At 44.1% G+C, this 27,586-nt stretch overlaps 1 protein-coding gene across 1 annotated transcript in view; it reads right to left on the bottom strand.

Annotated features, from left to right (window-relative positions):
- Positions 1 to 16,603: 16,603 nt before the first annotated feature.
- LOC111976396 (calpain-15-like) overlaps positions 16,604 to 27,586 on the bottom strand; it is a 100,114-nt gene continuing 89,131 nt past the window's right edge. The window contains exons 8-12 of the mRNA XM_024005202.2: positions 22,533 to 22,694; positions 22,183 to 22,415; positions 21,624 to 21,787; positions 21,085 to 21,263; positions 16,604 to 17,667 (exon numbers count right to left, since the gene is read on the bottom strand). Coding sequence (XP_023860970.2) covers positions 17,490 to 17,667; positions 21,085 to 21,263; positions 21,624 to 21,787; positions 22,183 to 22,415; positions 22,533 to 22,694 — 916 coding nt within the window. The 3' untranslated portion in view covers positions 16,604 to 17,489. The remainder of the gene's footprint in view (positions 17,668 to 21,084; positions 21,264 to 21,623; positions 21,788 to 22,182; positions 22,416 to 22,532; positions 22,695 to 27,586) is intronic.

Consider the following 27,586-nt stretch of genomic DNA (forward strand, 5'->3'; position numbering starts at 1 on the left):
TACGTCGCGACGTCCCCTGAATGTCCATCTGCTAGCCGCGGCCCGCWAGCTGTCTAGAGAATATTGGACTATTAGCTGAATAGATCCACTGGCAAATTTCTTGGGCCACTATACCTATTTTGCCAATTGGACTTGGACCCCTCCGCTACTCGGAACCCTAATAATCCATCACGACTGGTCTATCAATGTCACCGCACGAGGAGGCTAAAACAGACTTTCCTCCAAGGCCCTTCTGCTAGCTTGCTAGCCCCGGCCTGCTAGCTGTCTGAATCGCCGTGACTCCAGCCAGCCCAACCACTCACTGGACCCCAATGATCACTTGGCTACGCATGCCTCTGCCTAATATCAATATGCCTTGTCCATTACTGTCCTGGTTAGTGATTACTGTCTTTTTTCACTGTAGAGCCTCTAGCCCTGCTCAATATGCCTTAACCAACCATTTAGTTCCACCTCCCACATATGCGGTGACATCACCTGGTTGAAAGAACTGATGATGAGAGAGACAATATCTCTCTCATCATTACTCAATGCCTAGGTTTACCTCCAATGTACTCACATCCTACCTACCATGTCTGTACATTATGCCTTGAATCTATTCTATCGCACCCAGAAACCTACTCCTTTTACTATCTGTTCCAAACGTACTAGACGACCAGTTCTGATAGCCTTTGGCCGTACCCTTATCCTACTCCTCCTCTGTTCCTCTGGTTATGTAGAGGTTAATCCAGGCCCTGCAGTGCCTAGCTCCACTCCTACTCCCCAGGTGCTCTCATTTGTTGACTTCTGTAACTGTAAAAGCCTTGGTTTCATGCATGTTAACATTAGAAGCCTCCTCCCCAAGTTTGTTTTATTCACTGCTTTAGCACACTCTGCCAACCCGGATGTCCTAGCCGTGTCTGAATCCTAGCTTAGGAAGACCACCAAAAACCCTGAAATTTCCATCCCTAACTATAAAAAAGACATCAAAGGCAAATGTATTAGCCAGGGATCAGACCCCAATTCATATCAGATGGGATCAAATTCCATGTCAAACAAAGTCAATTCATGAATTGAATGAAACGTGTCTTACAGCCATTTTACATTGTTGTGCTACCCAATCCGAAGGACCACTTCTGACCACTGAGGCACAGATCCCCTATTTTTAGAATGGAGCATTTGGCCTGCCATGTATGGGGAGAGTTGAGGGAGGAGCAGAGGTAGGGAGGTTCAGGAAGCATGGCCCATGYCCCATGAAACATGTATTTAATATATATGTATTTAATATAATAAAGCCTTGAATAAGGCCTARTTATTCAACTTGAAATATCAGTAGAAAATATATAGTTCTGTTCGATATGTTATTGGAAACAGAGAATGTTTTTTAAAAGCATGCACATAATGGAATGGCATATTCCTTTTAGTATGAMAAATATTACAGCTTATAAGTAAACATCATGTTAACTGTGACAGAGTTATGAGACACATAAAATKATCATGGCCTTGACCACATCTGAATCAGTCACTCCGTGTATATTTGAACGCCATAGCGTGTCCTGGTCCGCAATAGTCATTGTAAAACCCATGGSGACGTTCAGTGTATACATTTTGGGATAACAGCAACACGAGGCAGGAGAGAGACCATGGACACATGATAGGCTACCCGGTAATTATCTATCAAATTATCCATCAATAAAATCAATTACCTCTTGGTATCGGTCATTCTAACTCTTGAAGTGTAAACACACGTTGCTGAATGACTCTTCTTGCGGAGTTTGCTTGAGTCGCAGACCCTTCCCGTTTCGTCAGGTTGTTGCAGTTCTTGCATAGAAACTTTCCCTGGAACCCATTCCACTGATTTCATCCACAGAGTTGGGCGCAGACTTGAGTTTTTGAAATTAACAGCCGACTCCTTTGAGTCGCTATGCAGTTTAACATTTTTTTTTATGATTATTATAATTTTTTTACCTTTATTTTTCTAGGCAAGTCAGTTAAGAACAAATTCGTATTTACAATGACGGCCTGCCAGGGAGCAGTGGGTTAACTGCCTTGTTCAGGGGCAGAATGACAGGTTTTTACATTGTCAGCTCAGGGATTCGATTCAACAACCTTTCAGTTACTGGCCCAACGCTCTAACCACTAGGCTACATGCCACCCTACTGTTGATGCTTCAAAATGTAAATTCTTAAACCCTTACGTGTACCTATGTTAGCTCTCTGTTGTTGCGTGCCTTTCGTGTGCCTTTCGTTTGATTACATTTTTATAATAAAAATGTAATCAAATACAAACACAGACTGTTTCCTTGTTGAGATTCAATTGACACGTGTATTAGCGGTGATTAGGAAACAGGTGGTTGCATTTGATTAAGGATTTATTAAACAGTATGGATTTCGGCAAACAAAGAAAGTCACGTKACAACAGTGGACAGACATAGGTACATGGTAAAGGTTAATCAAAATGTGCATTTTTAAAGTATCGACTGCATAGTGACTCGAAGGAGCCAGAACTGGAATCTGRGCTCAAATCCGTGGATGAAATCATCGTGGAGTTTAGGTACCTGGAAAGATTTTTATGTGCTTTTCATAATCTCCAGTTTAGATATTTTTTRTGTAGGCCTAAATACCCTTAGTGAACCTTTTTAAAATAGCCATTTTAAAATTGTACTTTATCAGACAGATAGGATTTTTGACCGTATACAAGAGTGCATTTACYATTTTAATCCACTAGAGAGAGATGTAGATCTATTCAAGATCGAGTCAATGTGATGGAATGGATACCACATATGCACTCCTCGCTTTCGACACAGAATGATTCATAATTCAACTTCAGATAACAATGGGCAATTTTCACACTTTTGGAACATTCACTTATTTGTGTAAGATGTTTATAGTATAAAAAAAACCATGCATAAATGTTTTAAGTTTCACTATTCAGACGCAAATAACATAACATGTAGGCTTTAATAGCAAACAAAGTGAATGATTAAGTATTAAAACTAAATGCACAGGCACCACAAAGGTACAGAGCTTCATTAGTTTATCACACACAAAAGATACAATGGAGATGAACACTATGAGATGGGAACAGGGGCATCGTTCCCCCATTATTTTCTTTTTATGTGGGGTCTCTGCGTCAGGCTCCATCTTTGCCATGATGATGTCACTATTTACTCCTTCATTAGCTGTCAACCTGACCTCTCTCTATTTTTCTCTGGGGAGAGCAGGGGACCATGGGAACAACAGGCACTTCTTCCGGTTGGATCTGTAGCAGGTCGATATGTCAACCATTACTCCGTTCTACCTCACTGTGCTTTGGATGTGGAACAAGACTATCTGTTTACAGAGACGTTTCACGGCCAGGAGCAAGGATAATGGAGGAGCCATTGTTTCACAACCCACTTATCGGGACCAGAGTGGTGACCTCTGCCAGCTTGCTGGCCAGGCTTGTGAGAGCAGGGCTCACTGAGGGGTGACCTCTAAGAAATTGCTGGGTGGAAATCTGCCGGCGACATGGCTTCCTCCATAAAGTCCACCAGGCTGCTGCAYCAGGTGGTTTAATGGGTACTTGCTYCACTGCCAGGATCGTTCAGAGAGCTGCTGAGGAGTAGGCAGAGACTGATGGCGCCCCAAGAGGATGGCTGACATTTTACATGCTCCTAACCAACTGTGCTATTTTGTTATTTTTTTTGCATTGTTTGTAACTTATTAAAACATTTATTTTGCACATAAAGTTGTTGCTACCATCTCTTATGACCGGAAAAAACTTCTGGACATCAGAACAGCGACTACTCACCTTGAACTGGAAGAAGTTGTTTACTTTAACGAGTTCGACGAGAAGGATATACTGCTTTCCTGGGAACAAGCCCAAATCCCCGTCATTTGCGTGACGAAAAGACGGAGGAAAAGGGGGCGCAGGTCGGGCTGCCTTCTGAGAATCCGTAGGGGGACGAGTAAACTCCCACTGCCATCCGTTCTACTGGCAGTATGCAATCATTGAAAAATACAATTGATGACCTACGATTACGATTATCCTACCAACGGGACATTAAWAACTGTAATATCTTATGTTTCACCGAGTCGTGGCGACGACACGGATAATATAGAGCAGGCGGGATTTTCCATMCACCGGCAGAACAGAGAAGAAGTTACGTCTGGTAAGACGAGGGGTGGGAGTGTGAGTCTATTTGTCAATAACAGCTGGTGCGCGATGTCCAATATTCAAGAAGTCTCGAGGTATAGATCGCCAGAGGTAGAGTATCTTATGATAAGCTGTAGACCACACCATCTACCAATAGAGTTCTCATCTATATTATTCGTAGCTGTCTATTTACCACAACAGATCAGTGCTGGCACTAAGACCGCACTCAACCAACTCTTTAAGGCAATAAGCAAACAAGAAAATGCTCATCCAGAAGTGGCGCTCTTAGTTTGCCGGGAACTTTAATGCAGGCAAACTTAAATCAGTTTTGCCAAATTTTTACCAGCATGTTACATGTGCCATCAGATGAAGAAAAAAAACTCTAGACCACCTTTACTCCACATATACKAAATCTCTCCCCCACTCTCCATTTGGCAAATCTGACCATAATTCCATTCTCCTGATTCCTGATTWMAAGCAAAAACTAAAGCAGGAAGTAGCAGTGACTRGCTCAATACGGAAGMGGTCAGATGATGRGGATGCTACGCTACAGGACTGTTTTGCTAGCACAGACTGGAATATGWTCCAGGATTCATCCAATGYCATTGAGMAGTATACCACCTCAGTCATCGGSTTCATCAACAAGTGCATCGACMACATCGTCCCCATAGTGACCATARGTACAGAACATATCCCAACCAGAAGCCATGGATTACAGGCAACATRCGCATCGAGCAAAAGGKTYGAGCTGCCGCTTTCAAYGAGCGGGACACTAATCCGGACGCTTATAAGAAATCCRGCTATGCCCTCCGACYAASCATCAAACAAGCAAAGCGTCAATACAGGATTAAGATGGAATCCTACTACAATGGCTCTGACGCTCGTCGGATGTGGCAGGGCTTGAAAACTATTACGGACTACAAAGGGAAACGCAGACGCGAGCTGCCCTGTGACGTGAGCCAACCAGACGAGCTAAATGCCTTTTATGCTCGCTTTGAGGCAAGCAACACTGAAGCATGCACGAGAGCACCAGCTGTTCTGGATGACTGTGATAACGCTCTCTGTACCCGATGTGAGCAAGACCTTAAAAAAGGTCAACATTCACAAAGCTTCGGGGCCAGACGGATTACCAGGACGTGTACTCAAAGCATGCGCGGCCAAACTGGCAAGTGTCTTCACTGACATTTTCAACCTCTCCCTGACCGACTCTGTATTACCTACATGTTACAAGCAGACACCATAGTCCCTGTGCTCAAGGAAGCGGAGGTAACATGCCTAAATGATTACCTCCCGTAGCACTCACGTCAGTAGTTATGAAGTGCTTTGAAAGGCTGGTCATGGCTCACATTAACAGCATCCTCCCGGATACCCTAGACCCACTCCAATTCACATACCGTCCCAACAGATCCACAGATGACGCAATCTCAATCGCATTCCACACTGCCCTTTCCCAACTGGACAAAAGGGTTACATATGTGACTGCTGTTCATTGACTACAGCTCAGCGTTCAACACCATAGGGCTCACGAAGATCATCACTAAGCTAAGGACCCTGGGACTAAACACCTCCTTCTGCAACTAGATCCTGGACTTCCTGATGGATGGCCCCAGGTGTAAAGATATGCAACAGCACGTCTGCCACGCTGATCCTCAACACAGGGGCTCCTCATGGTGTTGTACTTAGTCCCTTCCTGTACTCCCTATTCACCCACGACTGCGTGGCCAAACACGACTCCAACACCATCATTAAGTTTGCTGACGACACAACAGTGGTAGGCCTGATCACCAACAACGATGAGACAGCCTATAGGGAGGAGGTCAGAGAACTGGCAGTGCGGTGCCAGGACAACAACCTCTTTCTCAATGTGATCAAGACAAAGGAGCTGATCATGGACACAGGAAAAGGCGAGCCGAACAGGGCTGTAGTGGAGCGGGTCGAGAGTTTCAAGTTCCTTGTGTCCACATCACCAACGAACTATCATGGTCTAAACACACCAAGACAGTCGTGAAGAGGGCACTACAAAACATTTTCCCCATCAGGAGACTGAAAAGATTGGCATGGGTCCCCAGATCCTCAAAAAGTTCTACAGCTGCACCATTGAGAGCATCCTGACCGGTTGCATCACCGCCTGATATGCCAACTGCTCGTCATCTGGCCATAAGGCGCTACAGAGGGGTGCGTGCGGCCCAGTACATCACTGGGGCCAAGCTTCCTGCCATCCAGGACATACAGTTGAAGTCGGAAGTTTACATACACACATACACATCTCCTTGTGGCATGACACAACTCATTTTTCCAACAATTGTTTACAGACAGATTATTCACTTAATCACAATTCCAGTGCATCAGAAGTTTACATACACTAAGCTGACTGCCTTTAAACAGCTCGAAAATCCAGAAAATGATGTCATGGCTTTAGAAGCTTCTGATAGGCTAATTGACATCATTTGAGTGAATTGGAGGTGTACCTGTGGATGTATTTCAAAGCCTACCTTCAAACTCGGTTTGCAACTGCGCATGGGACAAAGATTGTACTTTTTGAGAAATGTCCTCTGGTCTAATGCTGGAGAAACAGGTACAAAAGTATCTATATCCACAGTAAAATTAGCCCTATCGACATACCCTGAAAGGCCGCTCAGCAAGGAAGAAGCCACTGCCCCAAAACCGCCATCAAAAAACCAGACTACGGTTTGCAACTGCACATGGGGACAAAGATCGTACTTTTAGGAAAATGCCCTCAGGTCTGATGAAACAAAAATAGAACTGTTTGGCCATAATGACCCTCGATATGTATGGAGTTAAAAGTAGGAGGCGTGCAAGCCGAAGAACACCATCCCAACCGTGTGAAGCATGGGGGTGGCAGCATCATGTTGTGGGGGTGCTTTTCTGCAGGAGGGACTGGTGCACTTCACAAAATAGAGGGCATCATGAGAGAGGAAAATTATGTGGATATATTGAAGCAACATCTCCAGACACAGTCAGGAAGTTAAAGCTTTGTCGCAAATGGTCTCCAAATGGACAATGACCCCAAGCATACTTCCAAAGTTGTGGGCAAAATGGCTTAAAGACAACAAAGTCAAGGTATGGAGTGGCCATCACAAAGCCCTGACCTCAATCCTATAGAAAATGTGTGGGCAGAACTGAAAAAGTGTGTGCTAGGAAGGAGGTCTATAAACCTGACTCAGTACACCAGCTCTGTCAGGAGAATGGGCCAAATTCACCCAACTTGTTGTGGAAGGCTACCTGAAACGTTTGACCCAAGTCAAACAATTTAAAGGCAATGCTACCAAATACTAATGTGAGTGTATGTCAACTTCTGACCCACTGGAATGTGATGAAAGAAATAAAAGCGGAAATAAATCATTCTCTCACTATTATTCTGACATTTCACATTCTTAAAATAAAGTGGTGATCTTAACTGACATAAAACAAGGAATTTTTACTGGGATTAAATGTCAGGAATTGTGAAAACTGAGTTTAAATGTATTTGGCTAAGGTGTATGTAAACTTCCGACTTCAACTATATATACCAGCGGTGTCAGAGGAAAGCCCATAACCTTTGTCAGAGATTCCAGTCACCCAAGCCATAGACTGTTTTCTCTGCTACCGCATGGCAAGCGGTACCGGAGCGCCAAGTCTAGGACCAAAAGGCTCCTCAACAGCTTCAACCCCAAGCCAAGCAAATGCTGAACAATTAATCAAATGGCCACCGGAATATTTACATTGACCCCTCCCCTCCATTTGTTTGTACATTGCTGCTACTCACTGTTTATTATCTATACATAGTCACTTCACCTCTACCTACATGTACAAATTACCTCAACTGACATGTACCCCCACACACTGACACAGTATCGTTAACCCCGTATATAGCCTCGTTATTGTTATTTATTGTGTTACTTTTCATAATTTTTGACTTTAGTTTTTTGGTAAATATTTTCTTCACTCTTTTTGAACCGTATTGTTGGTTAAGGGCTTGTAAGTACCATTTCACGTTAAACACTTGTTGTATTCGCACATGTGACAAATACATTTTGATTTGATTTGATTTTGACTCGATTGTCTAACCCCGAATGACCTACCTCCTACCTACCTCCTTTCACCATTAAGGCACAAAATGTGGAGACCGGAAACATGAGTGGTGTACAGCTCCATACCTCAGTGCTCTTAGCTAGCTCGGCAAATAGCCTTCCCGTAAACTCTGAGCCGTCCGCATGGTCCTAAAACCAGCCTACTAATCACGCTAAACTTAATTTGCCTTCTAATCGGGATTCGATTGTTTTTAGTAGCCAGTCAAATTAATTCAGAAATTATTGCACTCTCACAAATACGCTTTCTCCCCACACAGATCTCTCTTCTCCCTCTCACACCAATTTTTCAGTTTACTCTCCATAATGGTTGTCACTAGTTCAAACAGCCACAAAGTCATAATTATAGCTAAACCCTGCCCATTTCTACAATTTCTTCTTAAAATCAGATTGTAATCCTAACCTTAAATGCCTAATCCTAACCTTAAATTAAGACCAAAAAMCATTTTTMTTGTTGCCAGTTTTTACTTTGTGGCTGTGACATCTGACTTTGTGGCTGTGATATCTAGTGGAAACCCTCCAAAATCCAACTTGCTCTCTCAACTGCTGACTYTCATCACAGATGATCCATTATATTGACCAGACACTTGTGGCTGCTCTAACAATGAAAATAWTGGGAAGGCAGTTGGCTATATCGTTAAAAAAAAAACATTTAAACCAAAATTTGCTTTTTGGTTTTAAGGTTAGGCATAAGGTTGGCAGTGTGGTTAAGGTTAGGGGTAGAATCACATTTGAAGAAGATCAATTGTAGAAATAGGCTTATAGGTTTAAGAATTTGTGGCTGTGGTAACTACGTAGTGACGATCAGGCACTCCGTTATAAAATGTTTTTTCTCAAAGTTGCCTGGGATGTTACGTGTCCTACTTATATCAGTACACTCATAACAACCTAATCATTACGAAACTTCTATTCGATCAAATTATCCACACTTAGAAAATAAGGCATACATTTTTTTGTTAACCAAATTTGACACTCATTGACCTCCATGCAAAAGAATGCCACCGGCTGGAGAAGACGGATTTTGGTCTCAGTTATCCCTCTCGCTTCGCCTCGTCCTGTCTGCCATGATTTTATAACAGGGGMAAATTCTAGCTAATGAACCCAGTAGCAGCAGTCTACTGAAACACAGTTGGTCAGGCTCTCTTACTGGATTTTTGACCACAGAAGATGAAAGGGGTCGTTGAAAGGTGAACAATCGCTGACAATAAAGAGGTAAGTTCGATTGCGTTTAAGTAGAGAAACCAACCAACTAGCTAGCTTATCAACTATGATTTSAAAGTTGAAATTGAAGTAGGTAGATATTTATTAAAGCAGGCTATTGATTAGGCAAGCTAGGTTAACGTCAGCTAGCTAGGAAGCGAACTAGGTAACGTTTAACTGGATAAAACCTGTGGTTTAACCAAAGATGGTTTTGTTTGCTATACCGTCTTTGGTTTAACTAAGAGCATTATAGCTAAGTCAACGAGGGGTTTAGTAGAGGAATAATACTGGGTGGCAGAGGAAGGGGGAGGTATTGTGAAAATAGACAGGGAAGGCAGTCACTGTGGTAGAGGGCCGTGATTGAGGAGGGGGAGCCAAGAGAGGTCAGGCTCTGAACCAAATAATAGCCAATGTGTAAACTGGTAACTGCATACTTTGAGATAGTCATATTGAAATACAGATTTGATCACTTTTACTGTGTCAGTTTTTGTGCAGTATTTTGTGTATGCCAGTGACCCAAAATCTCAAATAATCTATTTTAAATTCAGACTGTAGCACAACAAAATGTGGATAAAGTCAAGCGGTGGGAATACTTTCTGAAGGCACTGTAAACTGAAGGGCGGTAACTGGGTCTCCCCTATCCTATTCTTTCCTATTCGGATGCACTGATGACAAGAGTTCACCTAACAGGATGGCAATACCCTGGTAATGGAAACCCTGGAGAACAGAGCTCCATTAGGGAACAGCAGGAGATACCTCAGAAATGACTCGACCAGCCTGTGGCCCTTGACGCCAAATCCCAACTGCAACAATGAGTCAATCCCCCCCTTGGCCACTTGCATTAGCGTGTGTAGCATCTTGCAGGGTGTGTACTGTCAATATCAATATAAGGGTGTATTGTCAGTCTCTAGACCCACCTGAAAAGGTTTACATGACTGTATAACAATCTATACACTAAATATATACATAGAATTACAGGGATATGCCAAAAATATAGAGCATCAATTTATAAAGATTTTGTATTTTATTTTTGTGGAGTGCATTCTATATAGTATTTATTACAGAGTACATAACATGCATAAAACGAATGTTGTAAGTTATTCTGTAAAATACAAATCACCTTTATCTATAATAATCACATTGTAATAACAAAGTTATATTTCTACACAGTATTAGAAAATACATTTACATTATGCCGTGCAATATACTGTATATTTTGATATTTATTGCTCTCTTAGAAAYGTTTGATATAGAATGAGGCTTACAGAAGCTTGGTGAACATGAGAGGGTACACCCTGAGAGTRTTGAAACTCTATATTTGACAGGACTGGCTCCAAAGGCACTACAGAAATGAATTAAAGGCTAAATTAACTTGACATGCTCTGGAGTATACGTCTACCCACATACTGGCTATACCGTGTAGGCCTGTGTAACGTTGAACTGTAAAGAGGTACAGAAGTTCATTACTGGAACTTCACATACACTGCTTCACACTTCTTTGAAACTGTATCTTAGTCAGAATAAGGCATATTCATATGCAAAAAAATGCATTGCATAATTKATTCAAAAGGATCAAGGCACGAGGCGAAACAGTGTTTATTCATCCAAAGGGGTAMGCAAGAGAACYGTCGTGGACAGGCAAAAAGGTCAAAACCAGATCAGAGTCCAGGAGGTACAGAGTGGCAGACAGGCWCGTGGTCAAGACAGCCAGAATGGTAAGGCAGGCGGGTACAAAGTCCAGAAACAGGCAAGGGTCAAAACCGGGAGGACTAGAAAAAAGAGAATGCAAAAAGCAGGTAGAATGGGGAAAATGCTGGTTGACTTGGAAACATACAAGACGAACTGGCACAGAGAGACAGGAAACACAGGGATAAATACACAGGGGAAAATAAGCGARATCTGGAGTGGGTGAAGACAATAACAGGYACAGGTGAAACAGATCAGGGTGTGACAAAACTAGATTTTTCCACCCTGAAAAAACCCTGGTCCTATCTTTAATTGAGCCAAATTGAAATAACTACAGTATATTAGTATTTTTCATATCTACAGGGCACAAGGAGAGCAAAGCATATTACATTTCCCACAAGAAGAAGTTTTATTTCTCAAGTGACCACGAAGTTGATACCATAGTCTAAAATCACTACAGACAGGCTGCCCATTCTAAATCACTAAACACATTACTGTCCCGAACCACTATGCAGACAAATTATAACAATGCTGGGAAACTTGTAAACCAACCAAAATGTACAATACCTGGTCAGGTCTGTTTCAGAGGAAAGTGGTCTAGACTTTTCTTCTTCACTTGGTCTCTTTCTAGTCTCTTCCTCACTCGAGACTGCTCCTCAGGTTAGGTGGTGGTTGTGCAACGCTACCACCAAACAGTGGGGCCGGTAGTGAAAACCTATTCCCCTCCGAGCTGGGCTGGGGGCAAGGCAAAGCGCTGAAGCCTGAGCTTTGAGGTTCAGTGATAAACAGGGGCGGAGGTTGGGAGGGGTAGACGGTAAGAGGGTTGTTAGGGGGTTAAGTGGTTTGGGAAGGGGTTCCCGGGTGACATATGATCTCGTGTTCATGGTTATCAAGGCACATTCCTCTGCCCCAGTCTCACATGCTGAGGTMCTTTCTAGTGGACAAAGGAAGAAGAGTAGGGCAACTAATTCTGACGAGCAAAGTGCACATGTCTTCGAACTGTGGCCAGTAAAAACAGAGAATAATATTGACATATGGTTGTATGCTATAAACGTACTGCAGCCAAATGTACAATGCATGCAGACATTTTGACTACATGTACTCTCTGAAGAGAAAGCMGATACATAAGTAGAGGGACATATTAAGGAACTAACAGTTGTATTTTTTTAAAATAGTTTTTATTTATTTGGTCCATCGGAACCTGAGATGAAAAATTAAACATACATCGTTTTTTTTTTTTTATAGATATAGATTTCTCCTTAAAATCAATAAAATACTCTATACAGTATATAACATTCCTGSCCAAATAAGAAGAGTTCCATTTTTTGTTACAGCAATATGTTGYATTAAAACGGTCGGTTCACTGTATCAGTTGGTGTGGATTATAGCGTTGAAGTCTGTACCGTTTACAARGAAAGAACCAGARAGATAGACAGAGACTGTGAATCGTCAAAGGGTCGGTATTTCCACATAGTCCACACCACTGGCCATAGCCTATAGAGAACACCAGGGTCACCCCTTCTGCAAGGAAGAGTCACTACGACCACAACCCAACACGAGGTGAATAGAATGATCCAATGGAACAACAGAGACCGAGAGAGAAAAAGCYAGAGAACACGAACAATAAAAACATTTATCAACAACAAAAAACATGTACGCACACAACATGTAAAGTGAAGTCACAGAGCTTCATGACGCTGACATTTGAGGTGCCTTTGATTTCAGGCATTTTCCAGTGCAGGTTTCAGTTTCTGACAAAAGCCAGTCCCACTCGGCTAAAATATATAAACATTCATTTTTCTGTCACCTATCAATCAATCAATGGATGTTCACAATGGCTGTACTCGTCATATCCACAGATTACGCACTCATGCATGTACAGTATGTATCCCATCTTACTTGCACACGTTTTACATTTGCGATACAGCAGGTTCTCTTGTGCTTTGATCAAATCCTTTCTTACTATAATAAATGAACACACAGAATGGAAATCTACACGGCTGAAATCACAGAGAGCGAACCAACATTATCCTGAAAGTGTTCTGGTACATGTTAGAATTTGACTAAAACAGTGGACTACTTGAACTATAGTATGGTCATAATGCCTACAGTACTGACACTGTCATGAGTATGCTATTTAGGCAACTAGTTGGCTATGCAACAAGTTAGAAGTAGTTTTATTGCACGAGACAGCATGTATCATGATGCCATTGTCAGGCTATTTATTTGCCATATTATTAAATCATCGTGAAGACTTGGTCAGCTCAAGATCTTATTCCATAATTCCATTATTTCTGGGACACTACATTCGAACACATGCAAAGTTTATAGAAATCATTACTCCCCCCCCCCCTGTGTTTTAGAATTTCTCCTCTTTCAACCTCTGGCAGGAGAAGGAACAAGTGAATTGTTTCAGCTTAAAATGTGGGATTTGTGTTGTGAAGTCTGATAGCCTGGTTAAACCAGAGTGAACACTGTACAGTGTCAAACAGGCTAGAAGTCTGATGACTACAGCATAAAACATGAATAATAGTTGTGACATCACATAGTCTCACATCCCTCACTGCTCCCTGTGCATCCTGGGAATTATGGCACACAACGCACCAAGATTGCCGGAGAGGGAAGAAAACACTACATTCCGCCATTGCATCACCATTTTGCAGGGGCCTCTTCAGTGTATGTGTGTGTGTGTGTGTGTGTGTGAGAGAGAGAGAGAGAGAAAGTGTGTGTCTGTGCTTGTGTCTTTGTCTTTGTGTGTGTGTGTGTGCATGTCCAATAAAACATCTAATTTGTTATTAAAAAGCAACATCTGTTCTCTAATGTGTTGGCGCGTCCCTTAGGGACAGCAGTGCAGATGCTCTGTTATCGGAGGTTGACGCACCAACCTAACTAAATGCTCAAACAACTCCCCCAACGCTAAAACAAACTCACTTCCTCTTCAAGATCCTGTTCATTAGAACGGGCAATGAAGAACGGAAATGATCATTCCTTATTGGACAAGTCCAGGTAGTCCCTCACCGTTTCAGTACATTTTCTTCCATCTGATGCCTACTAATTATATATGTATGTTAGTACGTCTTCTCCTTAAACTGGAGACTACTAACAATTCAGGAAGACCTACAARGGAGACTTGAAATATGACAATGATCCATTGACCTCCACAGTTGTATTTTCCCAACGGGACTTTAAACTAGCTTTGTGTATCTGAAGAGTTGGATGTTAATGCCGGAGCGAGACTTGATGTACATGTACCAAATGTGAGCAGACAGGCGGACTGAATCTGCAAAGTCAATCAACCTCAGGGAGACAGAGCAGGAGATTGGGGAAATGATCTTGCCTCCTCCGACATTGATTGGGAGAAAGTAAGACAAGGAAGAAAGAGAGAAAATAGGAGGCTAAGAGGTTACATTTCCTCTTTTCCACGACACCCAGATAAACTCAATTTGCTGATCTGTACCATAAGCTGTCTCTACCTCTCTTCCCCTGTACTCAAAACTAACAGCTAACACGGATGAAAAGCAGCTACCTTCCCAAACCCGTCGCCTCATCCGGAGTGACGGATGGCATGGATAACGAACGGCAGTGTGTCTGAGTTAAAATAGCYAGGTCCCAACAACTTGATGATTCCAGCTATGCTATATGTACTGTACAGCTAACTGTACGTGGAAAACTGTATATGAAACACATTGATTCTGTAAAATGTCAAATCAAAGTCCAGCTTTTATATGAAGTGGATAGGATTTYCCTTGCGTTTGAGAAATAATAACGCAGCATTTCAACAGCAGAGAAACTGGGGAGGGCTCGGACAGATGACCGTCAGACAGACAGACAGGAAACAGAGAGATGGGATACAAGATGGCTTGTTAAACGATTCAAGCACACATACAAAATACAGACCAAAGAATGCTGGTAAAAATAAAAAAGAGACTGGCAACGACAACATGGCTTCTAAAAAATGTAAATGATTGTGGTAAAATTGGTAGTCGGGTATGGCTCACGTAGTACCAGAGTGTAGAATAGAGGATCAGAATTGTACCCCCGTCCCCATCCTGTTGATAGTTGTCAGCTCCACAGGTGCAGGGTGCAGGAGGCAGGACAGGAGCTTGGGGGAGAGAGCACCTAACCCTCTACCTCCCTCCCACCCTCCATCCCAAACCAAACCGCACACAGCAGAGCCTATTGGGAGTAGGACAAAGTTTCCCCTAGGCCTAGACGCTGATCTAAGGTACATTTTTGCAGTTCTTCCGCCAATGGTAAAGGTTAGGCTATAAGGAGGGGAAGCTGATCCGAGATCAGCTCAAGGCAACTTCTACCTTGAGTATGGTGAGTTGGGTCCATAGACCAAGAACAGTGGGTTCAGGTGGTCAGGTCACGTAGTGGATTGGCTCAGTGGGGGAACAGCCCCAAGGTGGCTCAGTAGCTACATCACTCCACCCTCACCTCTGAATGACATTTAACCTTTGAGATGTGGGGTCAACAGTCAGTCTTCCTGGGCATTCGTTGACAACTGTTGGGGGGTTAGGGAAGGAACAGGCGCAGTTGTGGTCTGGTTAGGGTGTCTGTCTGTGTAAAATACAGTTGAAGTCGGAGGTTTACATACACTTAGGTTGGAGTCATTAAAACTAGTTTTTCAACCACTCCACAAATTTCTTGTTAACAAACTATAGTTTTGCAAGTCGGTTAGGACATCTACTTCGTGCATGACACAAGTAATTTTCCCAACAATTGTTTACAGACAGAGTATTTCACAGATTATTTCACTCATAATTCACTGTATCACAATTCCAGTGGGTCAGAAGTTTACATACACTAAGTTGACTGTGCCTTTAAACAGCTTAGAAAATTCCAGAAAATTGTCATGGCTTTAGAAGCTTCTGATAGGCTAATTGACATAATTTGAGTCAATTGGAGGTGCACCTATGGATGTATTACAAGACCTACCTTCAAACTCAGTGCCTCTTTGCTTGACATCATGGGAAAATCAAAAGAAATCGGCCAAGACCTCAGAAAAAAATTGCAGACCTCCACAAGTCTGGTTGATCCTTGTGAGCAATTTTCAAACGCCTGAAGGTACCACGTTCATCTGTACAAACAATAGTACCAAGTATAAACACCATGGGACCACGCAGCCGTCATACCGCTCAGGAGGGACAAGCGTTCTGTCTCCTAGAGATGAACGTACTTTGATGTGAAAAGTGCAAATCAATCCCAGAACAACAGCAAAGGACCGTGTGAAGATGCTGGATGAAACAGGTACAAAAGTATCTATATCCACAGTAAAACGAGTCCTATTGACATAACCTGAAAGGCCGCTCAGCAAGGAAGAAGCCACTGCCGCCATAAAAAAGCCAGACTACGGTTTGCAACTTTTATGAAAAATGTTCTCGGTTCTGATGAAACAAAAATAGAACTGTTTGGCCATAATGACCATCGTCAAGCCGAAGAACACCATCCCAACCGTGTGAAGCCTGTCTCTTATACACATCTAGATGTGTATAAGAGACAGTCACAAAGCCCTGACCTCAATCCCATAGAAAATGTGTGGGCAGAACTGAAAAAGCGTGTGCGGGGAAGGAGGCTTACAAACCTGATTCAGTTACACCAGCTCTGTCAGGAGGAATGGGCCAAAATTCACCCAACTTATTGTGGGAAGCTTGTGGAAGGCTACACAAAACATTTGACCCAAGTTAAACAATTTAAAGGCAATGCTACCAAATACTAATTGAGTGTATGTAAACTTCTGACCCACTGGGAATGTGATGAAAGAAATAAAAGCTGAAATAAATAATTCTCTCAACTATTATTCTGACATTTCACATTCTTAAAATAAAGTGGTGATCCTAACTGACCTAAGACAGGGAATGTTTACTAGGATTAAATGTCAGGAATTGTGAAAAACTGAGTTTAAATGTATTTGGCTAAGGTGTATGTAAACTTCCGACTTCAACTGTAACTGGTCCATAGTCAGACATACAGTACAGCGTTGTAGTTGACAAGGCTAGATATATCATTCTTCATTGTTGGTTGAAGGATCTCAGGCTCAGGACCCCTCTAGTCACTCAGAAATGCCGATTTAACCTAGGAGGTGTCCCTCACCCCCATCACATCCAAAATGGCACATCAATCCACCCCCTTCTCCTAATTCCCAACTGGATCCAGGTGCGTTTGGCAGGGTTGAGTCCTCATCCTTCAGGGATCGAGGAATTAGAGGAAAAGGTGGAGGAGGAAAACCACCCGTACTCTGTCCAGTCATCCTCCCCAGCCATGTCTCCACAATTACCCCCTCTCTCCAAATGTTATGTGTGTATTCCAGCTTGATACAGCCCCCTCTTTCCGCACGTGTTCACGTACGCGTGTGTGTCATTAGCTTGTGTATGTGTGTGAGAGGGGGGGGGGCCGTGGTCATAGGGGCCGTGGCCGGTGAAGGCCGTCAATGTCGGGGGTGAGCTGGGGGCTGTGCGTGGCCTTGGTCGGGGTCCAGTCCCCTAGGGATGCCTGTGCGGCCTTGCGGTGGGCCAGCCGGTGGGTGATGGAGAAGCCTGCGTTACCCTCCAACTGGGATAGCACCACCAGCACCTGCCTGCAGGGGGAGACACAGTCAGAAAACACGGTCAGGAAACATGGTCATGCATGACTGTCTTCAACAGGAAGATGTGGTATATGAATAGTGGAGAATATGACCGGGAGAGAACATTGGCAGAAAACATTGCAATCATTCCGTGAACAGTGAGGTGGTATATAACGAAGTATGGATTCTAAAAATGTATTTCTAAGGAATGTAGAAAACTATAGCCTACTCATTTTTAGGAGGTACAGTTCTTTGGAAAGATAACTGCCTCGTGCTTCTCCGCCCATGCATAGCCAGCCTACTCTATTTCATTGAGACCACACATATACTAGGTGTACTTGATGTCACGCGCCCAACTAAGAGAAGAGAGGTAGGCTACTTAACTTGAAGCAGTGAATTCGGAGTGTGTGAATGTGACAAAAATGTGTTTTTAATACAATCAGCTAACGCATACAAAGCAGAAAGATGACTATTTTCAAACAATCTGCAGGACAAGTAAAATATTTGAATCTCAAAAATTGTCTGATCTGACCTCCCGCTCCCAACGCCGACCACACCTTAACGACCTCTGTCGGGAAAGAAGGTCTACCTGGGGGGCCTCATTTATAACCATACATTTACCACTAAATATCCGCGTGCACCATTTCTGAAAACACTGCACAGGCACAGAAATATCCGATTTATAAACTTGGCGAACCCCATACAGTACATACCCATGTATCCATTCTAAATTAGACCTGCACGCGTGAACGAGCATTAGATCTCCGCCAGAAAACGCCCATCATTCACCTTTTATGGTGTATAGTTTGAAAGTATTGGAATTAGACCAAGACAGTATCTAAAGGAAATAGCAATGGCAAACTTGATCAAATGTCTTTGGAGGTCATGGTAGAATGTTTTCTTTTGCAGTGTCCACTTCTGAAAGACAAAAAACAATTGCAAATTGTTGTGGACCTGTAAACAGATTCTTTGAATGCAATAATGTTTTGCATCCATTTTTTTCCCCGAACCTAAATATGCCTCACTGCCCGCGAATTCTGAAACATTGTCTACTCTAAAAGAAAAAGATAAATACACTAGGCCTACTTACAGTGGTAGCCTACACACTTCAATGCAACATATCAACTGTCTGTTCACCTGCTAAATTCTACTGTATGTTATAAACTGTGCTCCCTGTCGGATGCTTAGAGCAAAAACGTGAAAATATAATAGCCGAACTAATAGTACCAATTAATTGAGAGATGCGCATGGTAATTTGGTGTGTGGCTACTATGGGAATATCAACTCATGGCCAGAAAAGGYGAGGAATTTATTCTGCAATGGTTATGATATACAGTGGGGAGAACAAGTATTTGATACACTGCCGATTTTGCAGGTTTTCCTACTTACAAAGCATGTAGAGGTCTGTAATTTTTTTATCATAGGTACACTTCAACTGTGAGAGACAGAATCTAAAACAAAAATCCAGAAAATCACATTGTATGATTAAGTAATTCATTTGCATTTTATTGCATTCCGTCTCTCACAGTTGAAGTGTACCTATGACAAGATTTACAGACCTCTACATGCTTTGTAAGTAGGAAAACCTGCAAAATCGGCAGTGTATCCAATACTTTTTCTCCCCACCACTCCCCACTCCCCATTTGTTCATAAATGAAATATTGCTTATGCTAGAAATTAACTTGACAGTACTCATATGTAGCCTACAAACATCAATGGAAAAGGTGAACCGTCTGTTCTACCATTAAACTGCGCTTAAGATCGGATCGCATAGAGCAAAAAAGACTACTTGAAATAGCTTATCTATTTACTACTGTGAAGTGGGTCGAATGGGAGATGGGACGAATGCTAACCTATCCTAACTTGTGTGCCTATAGGCTATTTTGCGAGTAGCCTATGAAACCATCACAGTAAGAAAAGGTGAGGAATTTATTCTGCAATGATCATGGACATGAAATAAATAGTAGGGAATATGCCTATTTCAAATAATTTTAGAATTCAAAGATAAATCGATTTGCTTTTCTCAATAATGACGAATTATTGAATCTTGTAATTTAGCTAGGCCTACCTGTTCTTTTGTTATGAATAAGAGTGTCATCTTATATTCCCCATTTACACAAGGACACTTTTTTTGCCTTCTTTCAATGGAATACTTCAACCACGAGAAACTGTGCGTACCCATAGTCTAAAGTTTGCGGGAGGATAAACACATTCTCACGTCAAGTTAGTTTTATATAAATGCCGACTTTTGTGTGAAAACTGGTGCACGCATGTTTTGGGGCCGCTTCTGATTTCATTGATCCTTTTCATATTTCCGATAGGCCTAGTTTGGGTGAGTTAAAATTATATACTTCAGTGGTGATACTGGCTATATGTCTAAAGATAGCTGTAACATCGCACAACCTTCAATACTTATGGGATGAAGATGTAACATTCTGGCGAATTAATTATATTATTTCTGAGGAAGAAAAAGGCTACAGACAGATCATGTTTCCCATCCGATCCTGCAACCTCCGCTGCACAGGCCCACAGGTAGGCCATATGATCCTGTGTGCTCTGGACTGACAACGTGACATGATATTCCTAGTTGAAATTGACTGCTAACATCAATGACTTTCTACTCAAAATGCAGGTGAAAAACACTGTTTATTTTTTCTCTATCTTGCTTTTTGAAAATGGTTTACCGTTTATGGCTGCTACATTTGGGCAGCGATTGCATGCGTGTGATCGCCCTGTGCACGTGTGCGGGGGTCGCAAGCTTTGAACCACTCCTTTTTTGGGGGTTTCGGGTCAGAAAGCTTGAAAACCACTGAGCTAATGACCCGATTGCAGATTTGATGTACAGCTATAGGATCAGATGCAGCGCAAACATCAAATTGTAGGGAGAGAGGATTACGTAAATGAATATGCAGCTCCAAAAATTGTTTGGTGATCAAGAATATGAACTGTTTACTTTGCTAGTTCACCAGCAAATGGGGCATCAAGCAACAATTACTAGCACAGGCCTACTGATCATTTGGTATGTCAAAATTGCTTGAAATTGATCATTTACTTATGATGCTTGCATTTTGAATTTGTTGTTAAAATGTATTATTATATAATCAAAATGTGTTGTAGACGAAATAATGAAAAGGGCCGTCTTGTAGCCTCAATACATAGACACAGATTTGTAGTTGAATAAGTCATTGCCTGTAGCCTATAGTTTTTTAACTTGACTCGACTCGATCTTAGAATGCACGACTTGGACTTGACTCGAGACTCGACCGGTTGTACTTGGGACTCGACTTGAGACTTGGACCTTGTGACTTGAGACTTGCTTATGACTCGAATAATAGTGACTTGGTCCCACCTCTGCCTACTAGCACCTGTGTAAGCTTACATTCAAAAAATGCCTATATGAACAATGTACTGTGTGGTGTACAGTAGTACCTGTGTAGAGGCGGTACACTGTCGATGGTCTTGAGGCTGCCGCGGGTGGACACTACATTGAAGCTGTCTGTACAGTCACATGACACGTGGAGGTAGTARTTGGGGTGGCGGTTCTCCACCACCACGATCAGTCCCGCCCAGCCGTGGGTCAGGTAGTAGCATGTCATCCCCTCGCGACCCTGCAGAGACATACAGAGACAGAGAGACAGGCACGCACACAGGAACACAGAGGCAGACACACACACAAAAAAACGCAGACAGACAGAAACAAAGATACGGACAGTAACACAAACAGACAGACACAAATACATTGTAAATAGTACATACATAAGATGCCATTTGAGTTACACATAAGCCTGTGACACAGTCTCTCTCTATTAAATCCACCTACTATGTTAAGGTAATGCCCGTTTCTGATTTCTATAACTGGACGTGTTTCGTCTCCAGTAGTGAAATGCCCTCTTTGCCGTCGCTGTGCGAGTGTGAGTGTGTGTCTGTTACAGAGTATGTGTATGTGGTGTATGCTACTCCCTCCTCACCTCGTGTCTCTCTCCCTTGTTCTCGGTCAGTAGGATGATGGCGTCGGCCAGCGTGGTAGCGGTAGCCTCCACCTGCTCCACCATCACCTGACGGGAGCTGTAGATGGCCAGAATATAGCCTGGGAAGTCTTGGCTGGGACGCCGTGCACTTGTGGGGCTCGACACTAAAAGAAGACGAGAGAAGATTCCATTTAGTTTCCATCGTGATTGGCTAGGTTCAATCCACAAGCTAGCAGGTTAACTACAGGTGTAAGCATTAGCACTTATGGAATGGACAACATAGCTTGTTTTTGACAATACATGGTCCTTGGGAGTCTATAATAGATGAATCAGTCCATAGGCATATTCTCCCTATTCGGAACGTCTATGTTGATTTTGAATATGTGTGTGTGAATGTTTGTGTATGTGAAAATGGAAATGTATGCGAGAACAGAAGTTTTTGTGTGTGTGCGTTAGCTTGTGTGAACCTAGTGTGGGCAGTACTCCTCCACCATCCATTCATGCTAATCTGTAGAGGGATATACTGTATGTATGTGTGTATGTGTATGTGTGTGTGTACCTGGTGTGGGCAGCCCCACTCCGCTGATATTCATCTGCCAGTGGTTAAAGGCGCAGCACACCATGGCGTACTCGCCCGGCTCCAGCATCACTTCACAGCCCACAAACTTCTTAACGGCCCGCTTGCTGTGGGCCAGCAGCCGGCCCAGGGTCAACTTGTTGCCACTGCCAAACGATGCTCTGAACACCATGATACACAGGTCCAACAGGTGGCTGTCTGCTGTGTCCGACCGCCTAGAGGACGGAGGGAAATAGAAATTCAGAAGTTTAAAATACGTATTTTTCATTCCAACAGGTGCCTGTCGAGAAAAAGAGAGAGAGAGAGTAGAGAAAGAGAGAGAGCGAGAGTACCTGCTGCCCTCCTGGAAGAGGGCGAACTCCAGCGCGGTCCTCTCCAGCACGGTCAGGGCCGTGACCGTAACAGGACCAAAGGCTCTGCTGGGGAAACAGCCCTGCAACCGCACCTCCTGCCAATCCGAATGGATCTTACAGATGTCCACCGAGTCAAAGTACCTGTGGGGAGAAAKAAAAAAAAAGACACCGTTAGACAGGATTAGAATCTCTGACTGTGTAACAGAGTCAGTTCAATCCTGKCCAGGACGTGATCTTACAACCTTATGCACACACTCGTCGCTCAAAGCCAATTGCGCTGTTGTTAATGGCGCCTGAGGGGATGGCTGCCGTTTTAGCGCTAGGGCGGGAAACTGTCGCTAATTGTCTTCAACCAGGCGTTCGCTGCATCGAGGGTAAGTGGCTGATACGATAGTAATCTGTTGAAGTACGCCGCCCACATGGGTAGTCCTATCGTGTGTCGTGTGAGGGAGAATGCCCACGTTACCCATCTGGCTGCATTCCCTGTGCCAGTGTGATTTAACCCGGGTAAGTATTCGCTCCGCAGGGGCCGCTGGGGGAAGAAACGAGCCTGCGCTCAGCTGGTAAGCCAGAGACGGCGTCGTTATCGAAACCCGACTCCGATGAAGAGCGGTCCTCCGGCTCGGCGTGGAAAGAGACAGTCATCGCGCACTGTCCAGGACGGGGAAGACGCGCGCGCACGGGGGCCACGGGAAAGAACGGCCCGCGCGCCAGCTTCCCGACATATCGTCGTGATGTATTAACTATCTGCCTGCAGCCGTGCAGTCTCGCCACGAGCGATGCTCTATCGCTCCTCCCGTCTCAGACTGCGCCCAGCGGAATTAGAGTGGAACCCGCCCAGGCTGGCGTACGGCCGGCTTCTCGTGGAAACGCAGCTGGTCAGACGAGTGGCCGGATTGCCGCAGCTCCTCCGCCCAGGGCTCATGGCCCACAGCAGCAGCGAGGCGTCTTCTGGGGAACTGTGAACTCAGCGATCGGAGACCTTCGTACCCGTAAGTCTCGGGTGCTTACAGGCTCCTGCCCTCGACATGCACCTCAAGCCGAGCCCTAGTGGACGAAGAGCGCCTCACTCGAGGTGGGCCAGTCGGTGAAGAACGGCGCGCGCTATGGCCAGCTTGACTAACGAGAGTCCTTCGCGCGACGCGCCTCCCATTGCTGGTTGACTATCCTGCGGCTGCGACGTTCTGACTCACACACGAAGCCAGAGTGCCAATCTCACTAACGAGCGTCCAAATGAGTGATCCCTGTATTCACGGTAATGGACGAATGGTAGATTAATGCGCTGGCTCAGCATGTAGTGAAATCAGTTCGCGCTGCTGCCAGGGCCCCAGCGGGTGAAGTGTCAAGACACTTTCATACTGAGTACACGCGGTAAGGGGACGAGTCGACCCATCCGCGTGTCCTGCTGTGCTCTCGCCTCTGCTGAATGTCCAAAGTTTTTGTTTTATTTGGTTGGTTTGTGACAGTGTCCTTCGTCTGTCGGCCAGTCTGGTTGTTTAGCTGAGCTTGTTAGAGACAGATCCGCTCATGCTAGGTCCTAAGGCAAATTAGGTAGCCGAGTCGACGTAGTAGCGGCTTCGATGCGCTGAACAGACGTCAGCCGGCGTGAATAGTAATCAAGGACAGCTCTGTCGCGTATGCGCAGTGCCGATTCCAGCGAAGCCGCGAGTTGATGCAAACATGACCCTTCCATGTGCGCCTCTCTCAGCCTGTACTCGTCGCTGGGCTTTCTGACGTCAAGGCCTTACTACCAAGGCTGGGACCCGATGGGGGAAGGGCGATGCCGCGCGCACGTGGGCACCCAGGCGTTTTGGAAGACGACCCGCGCACGGTCCGGCTGAGCGTAAAGGTGGCACACAGATGCCGCGTCGCAGCTCTGGCTCCGGCGTCTTAAGAACATCGAGTCCCGCGCATCTGCTCTTTCCATGGGCTGGTAGAGTAATATCGAAATGACTCTCTCCAGGTTCACGCAGTGCAACAGGGCCCAATGCGAGCAGGAATATGGGGAAATCCTATCGTGCGAGCTCCACCGTGCTCTGATGCCATATGAATGGAGTCTGAGAAGAACAAAGCGAGCACAGAGAAGAGAAGCCAGCGAGGCTACACTGCTCTGTCGCTAGAAGTACCGCTCGACCGCGGGTCCAAGACAAGGGAGAGTTAACACTAGTGAGACACGCTACGCCTCAATCGAACATCAGGGCGGACAAATCCGAAAGCTCGGCGGAAGTCGATCGCAGGCTAATCGCAGCGACGGTTACCACTCCAGCTAGCGGTGGCAATCCACCTCGCTGACATCCAGAGCGGCTGCCCACAGTGTTGTGCGTAGTCCTACCCTGAGCAAACGCACCGCCGCTGCACCGCACGCTCGAACTTGTCTCTTGGGACGAGCCGCGCGGCATGTTCCTGTCACCCCCTTGCGCTGACCGTCGAGACCAATTTGCGTCTCCGTGGTAGAAACGGCGAGGTGGGAGGTTAAGCAAGAAACAAGAGCTCGTGAGGATAACCAGGGATAAGGAAAGACAGTCTATGAGCTACGTGTCTAGTGAGAACGCACAGAGGCAGGATCCACACAAGGGCCCCCAAGGCGGGGCCCTGGATACCTTGCATACTTACCATGCAGAGAGGAAGATACATAATGAGGACCCGGTCCGAAGTACATTCTTTGAGCTAGTAACTCATCGTACAAAACCTCCACATAGTATTCAGAAAAAGCTGAAGACTCTCAGCGTTAGAATCCATGCGCGTGCCAAGCATCCGTCACACACGTCCCCTCAGCAGAGTCTACGCACAAAAAATAAAATGGAGTAACAAACAGGTAAAAGAGGATTAACTGGGTGGCAAAGACATAGAGGACATGGAGACATGTACAACAACGCACGTGCAAAAGAAAGATGGTGACCAACAGCAGGAGGGTGCAAGTCCCAGTCCGAGGAACTTGACATTTTGCCATCTCTCAATAGTTTAACAGACCGAGCGTCCCACTAATACAACAGTCGGAACAGGGCACGAAAAAAAAACAGAAAAAGGGAAAGCAAAGCCCAAAACTGCCGCCACAAAAACTAACAACAACGAAACAACGGAAGCATTACAGGCTAAGTGCCAACTAACAAGATAACCTCCCACCACTGAAAGAGGTGAAGGGACCTAAGTATGGTTCTCCAATCAGAGACACGAATAAGACAGCAGATCCTTGATTGAGACCATACCCGGCCAAAACATAAAATAAAGAAACGTAGAAAACAAAACATTAGATGCCCACCCAAATCACACCAAAACCAACTGAGGACATAAAAAGGCTCTCTAAGGTCAGGGCGTGACAGATAATAGGAAATCAAGGACATCAAATCAAATGTTATTGGTCACATGCACATATTTTAGCAAGATGTTGATGTGGTGGTAAACGAAATGCTTTATTTACCTAGTTCCATAGAACTCTTAATACTGTCAGATAAAACACACCTAGTTGCTGTCAAAACGCCCAAACTCTGCACCATGTTGTCACTGACTAGTTGATATTCATTTCCCACTGAAGGCAACATTTCTGTACTTATAGCATTCATATAATTCAATTTGGATCAGGATTTGCTTTGTCAATCAAAACTCATCAATGCAACTGTTCAGTGTTCGAAATGGTATTTGTTGTTTTACTTGGCCCTGGTCATGAAAGAAAATGATAAAAAATGTAAATTAGCGCTAAATTTATATTATTTTTATTTCACCTTTATAACCAGGTAGGCTAGTGGAGAACAATTCTCATTTGAACTTGCGACCTGGCCAAAGATAAGTAAAGCTGTACGACCACCATACAACAACGTTAGAGTTACACATGGAATAAATCAAACATACAATCAATAATACAGTTAGGAAAATCATATAACAGTGTGCTGCAAAGCAAGGAGGATAAGAAGGTAAATATTACAGTTGTAAGGTGCAGAAGTTTACATACACCTTAGCCAAATACATTAAACTCAGGTTTTTCCACAATTCCTGATCATTTAATCCTAGTACAAATTCCCTGTATTAGGTCAGTTAGCATCATCACTTTGTTTTAAAGAATGTGAAATGTCAGGAATAAGAAGAGAGAGTGATTTTATTTCAGCTTGATTTATTCATCCACATTCCCAGTGGGGGTCAGAAGTTTACCATACACTAATTAGTATTTGCGTAGCATGCCTTTAAATTGTTTAACTTGGGTCAAACGTTTCTCGCGGTAAGCCTTCCACAAGCTTCCCACATAAATTGGAGATGAATTTTGGCCTATTCCTCCTGAAAAACGCTGTGTAACTGAGCCAGGTTGTAGGGCAGCACGTCACATTGCTCACAGACACCTTTCTGTCACCCGCTTCGCTGACAGACAACGAGATGATTCGAGTGCATAGGCGATTAGATGAAAGTCCCCACGCTCTGGGAGAGAAACAGTCAAGGTGTAACACCAACATACACGGAACCTAACACCATTAGACTTGTGTGTGTCCGACTTACAGCACCATAGTATTCACAGACCAGGAACCAGCTTCGGTGATGGAAAGTTGCTATGAGCGAGCAGGTCGACTTCAATCCATTTAAGAAGAGCCCGCGACCCACAGAGAAGGATGATTCCAACACAAGACCTATATAACGGAACATTCCCCGGGCGGAGACTAGAGATGTCGTGATAGAGTTGTGCATTGACTGGAATCCAAACTACCTATCACTCAGGAGTTCATGAATCTTGTCCTCCCATCGCATATATTCCAACTACCTATTTTGTTTACATAAGATGCACACGACGAGCTCAGCTCTGCCTGCAAGCATACAACCACCACTACACAACATGATAGCCTACCACCCCACGGATCCGTCAGCTCTACGACGGTGTGTGAGTGACAATAGACTGATCCATATCGCGGCTATAGCGCCAAGAGCCTCCCACTCCGCTACGACTAAACTCCAGACAGAAACCACAACGGAGAATGGTCGAATTGATAGGTGCAGATAACACAAAACAGCGAAGTCCAGGCCGGGAAGATATATTATGAGTCACTTTTGCAATC

This window comes from Salvelinus sp. IW2-2015, linkage group LG17 (assembly GCF_002910315.2).
Source record: "Salvelinus sp. IW2-2015 linkage group LG17, ASM291031v2, whole genome shotgun sequence".
NCBI classification, from domain to species: Eukaryota; Metazoa; Chordata; class Actinopteri; order Salmoniformes; family Salmonidae; genus Salvelinus; species Salvelinus sp. IW2-2015.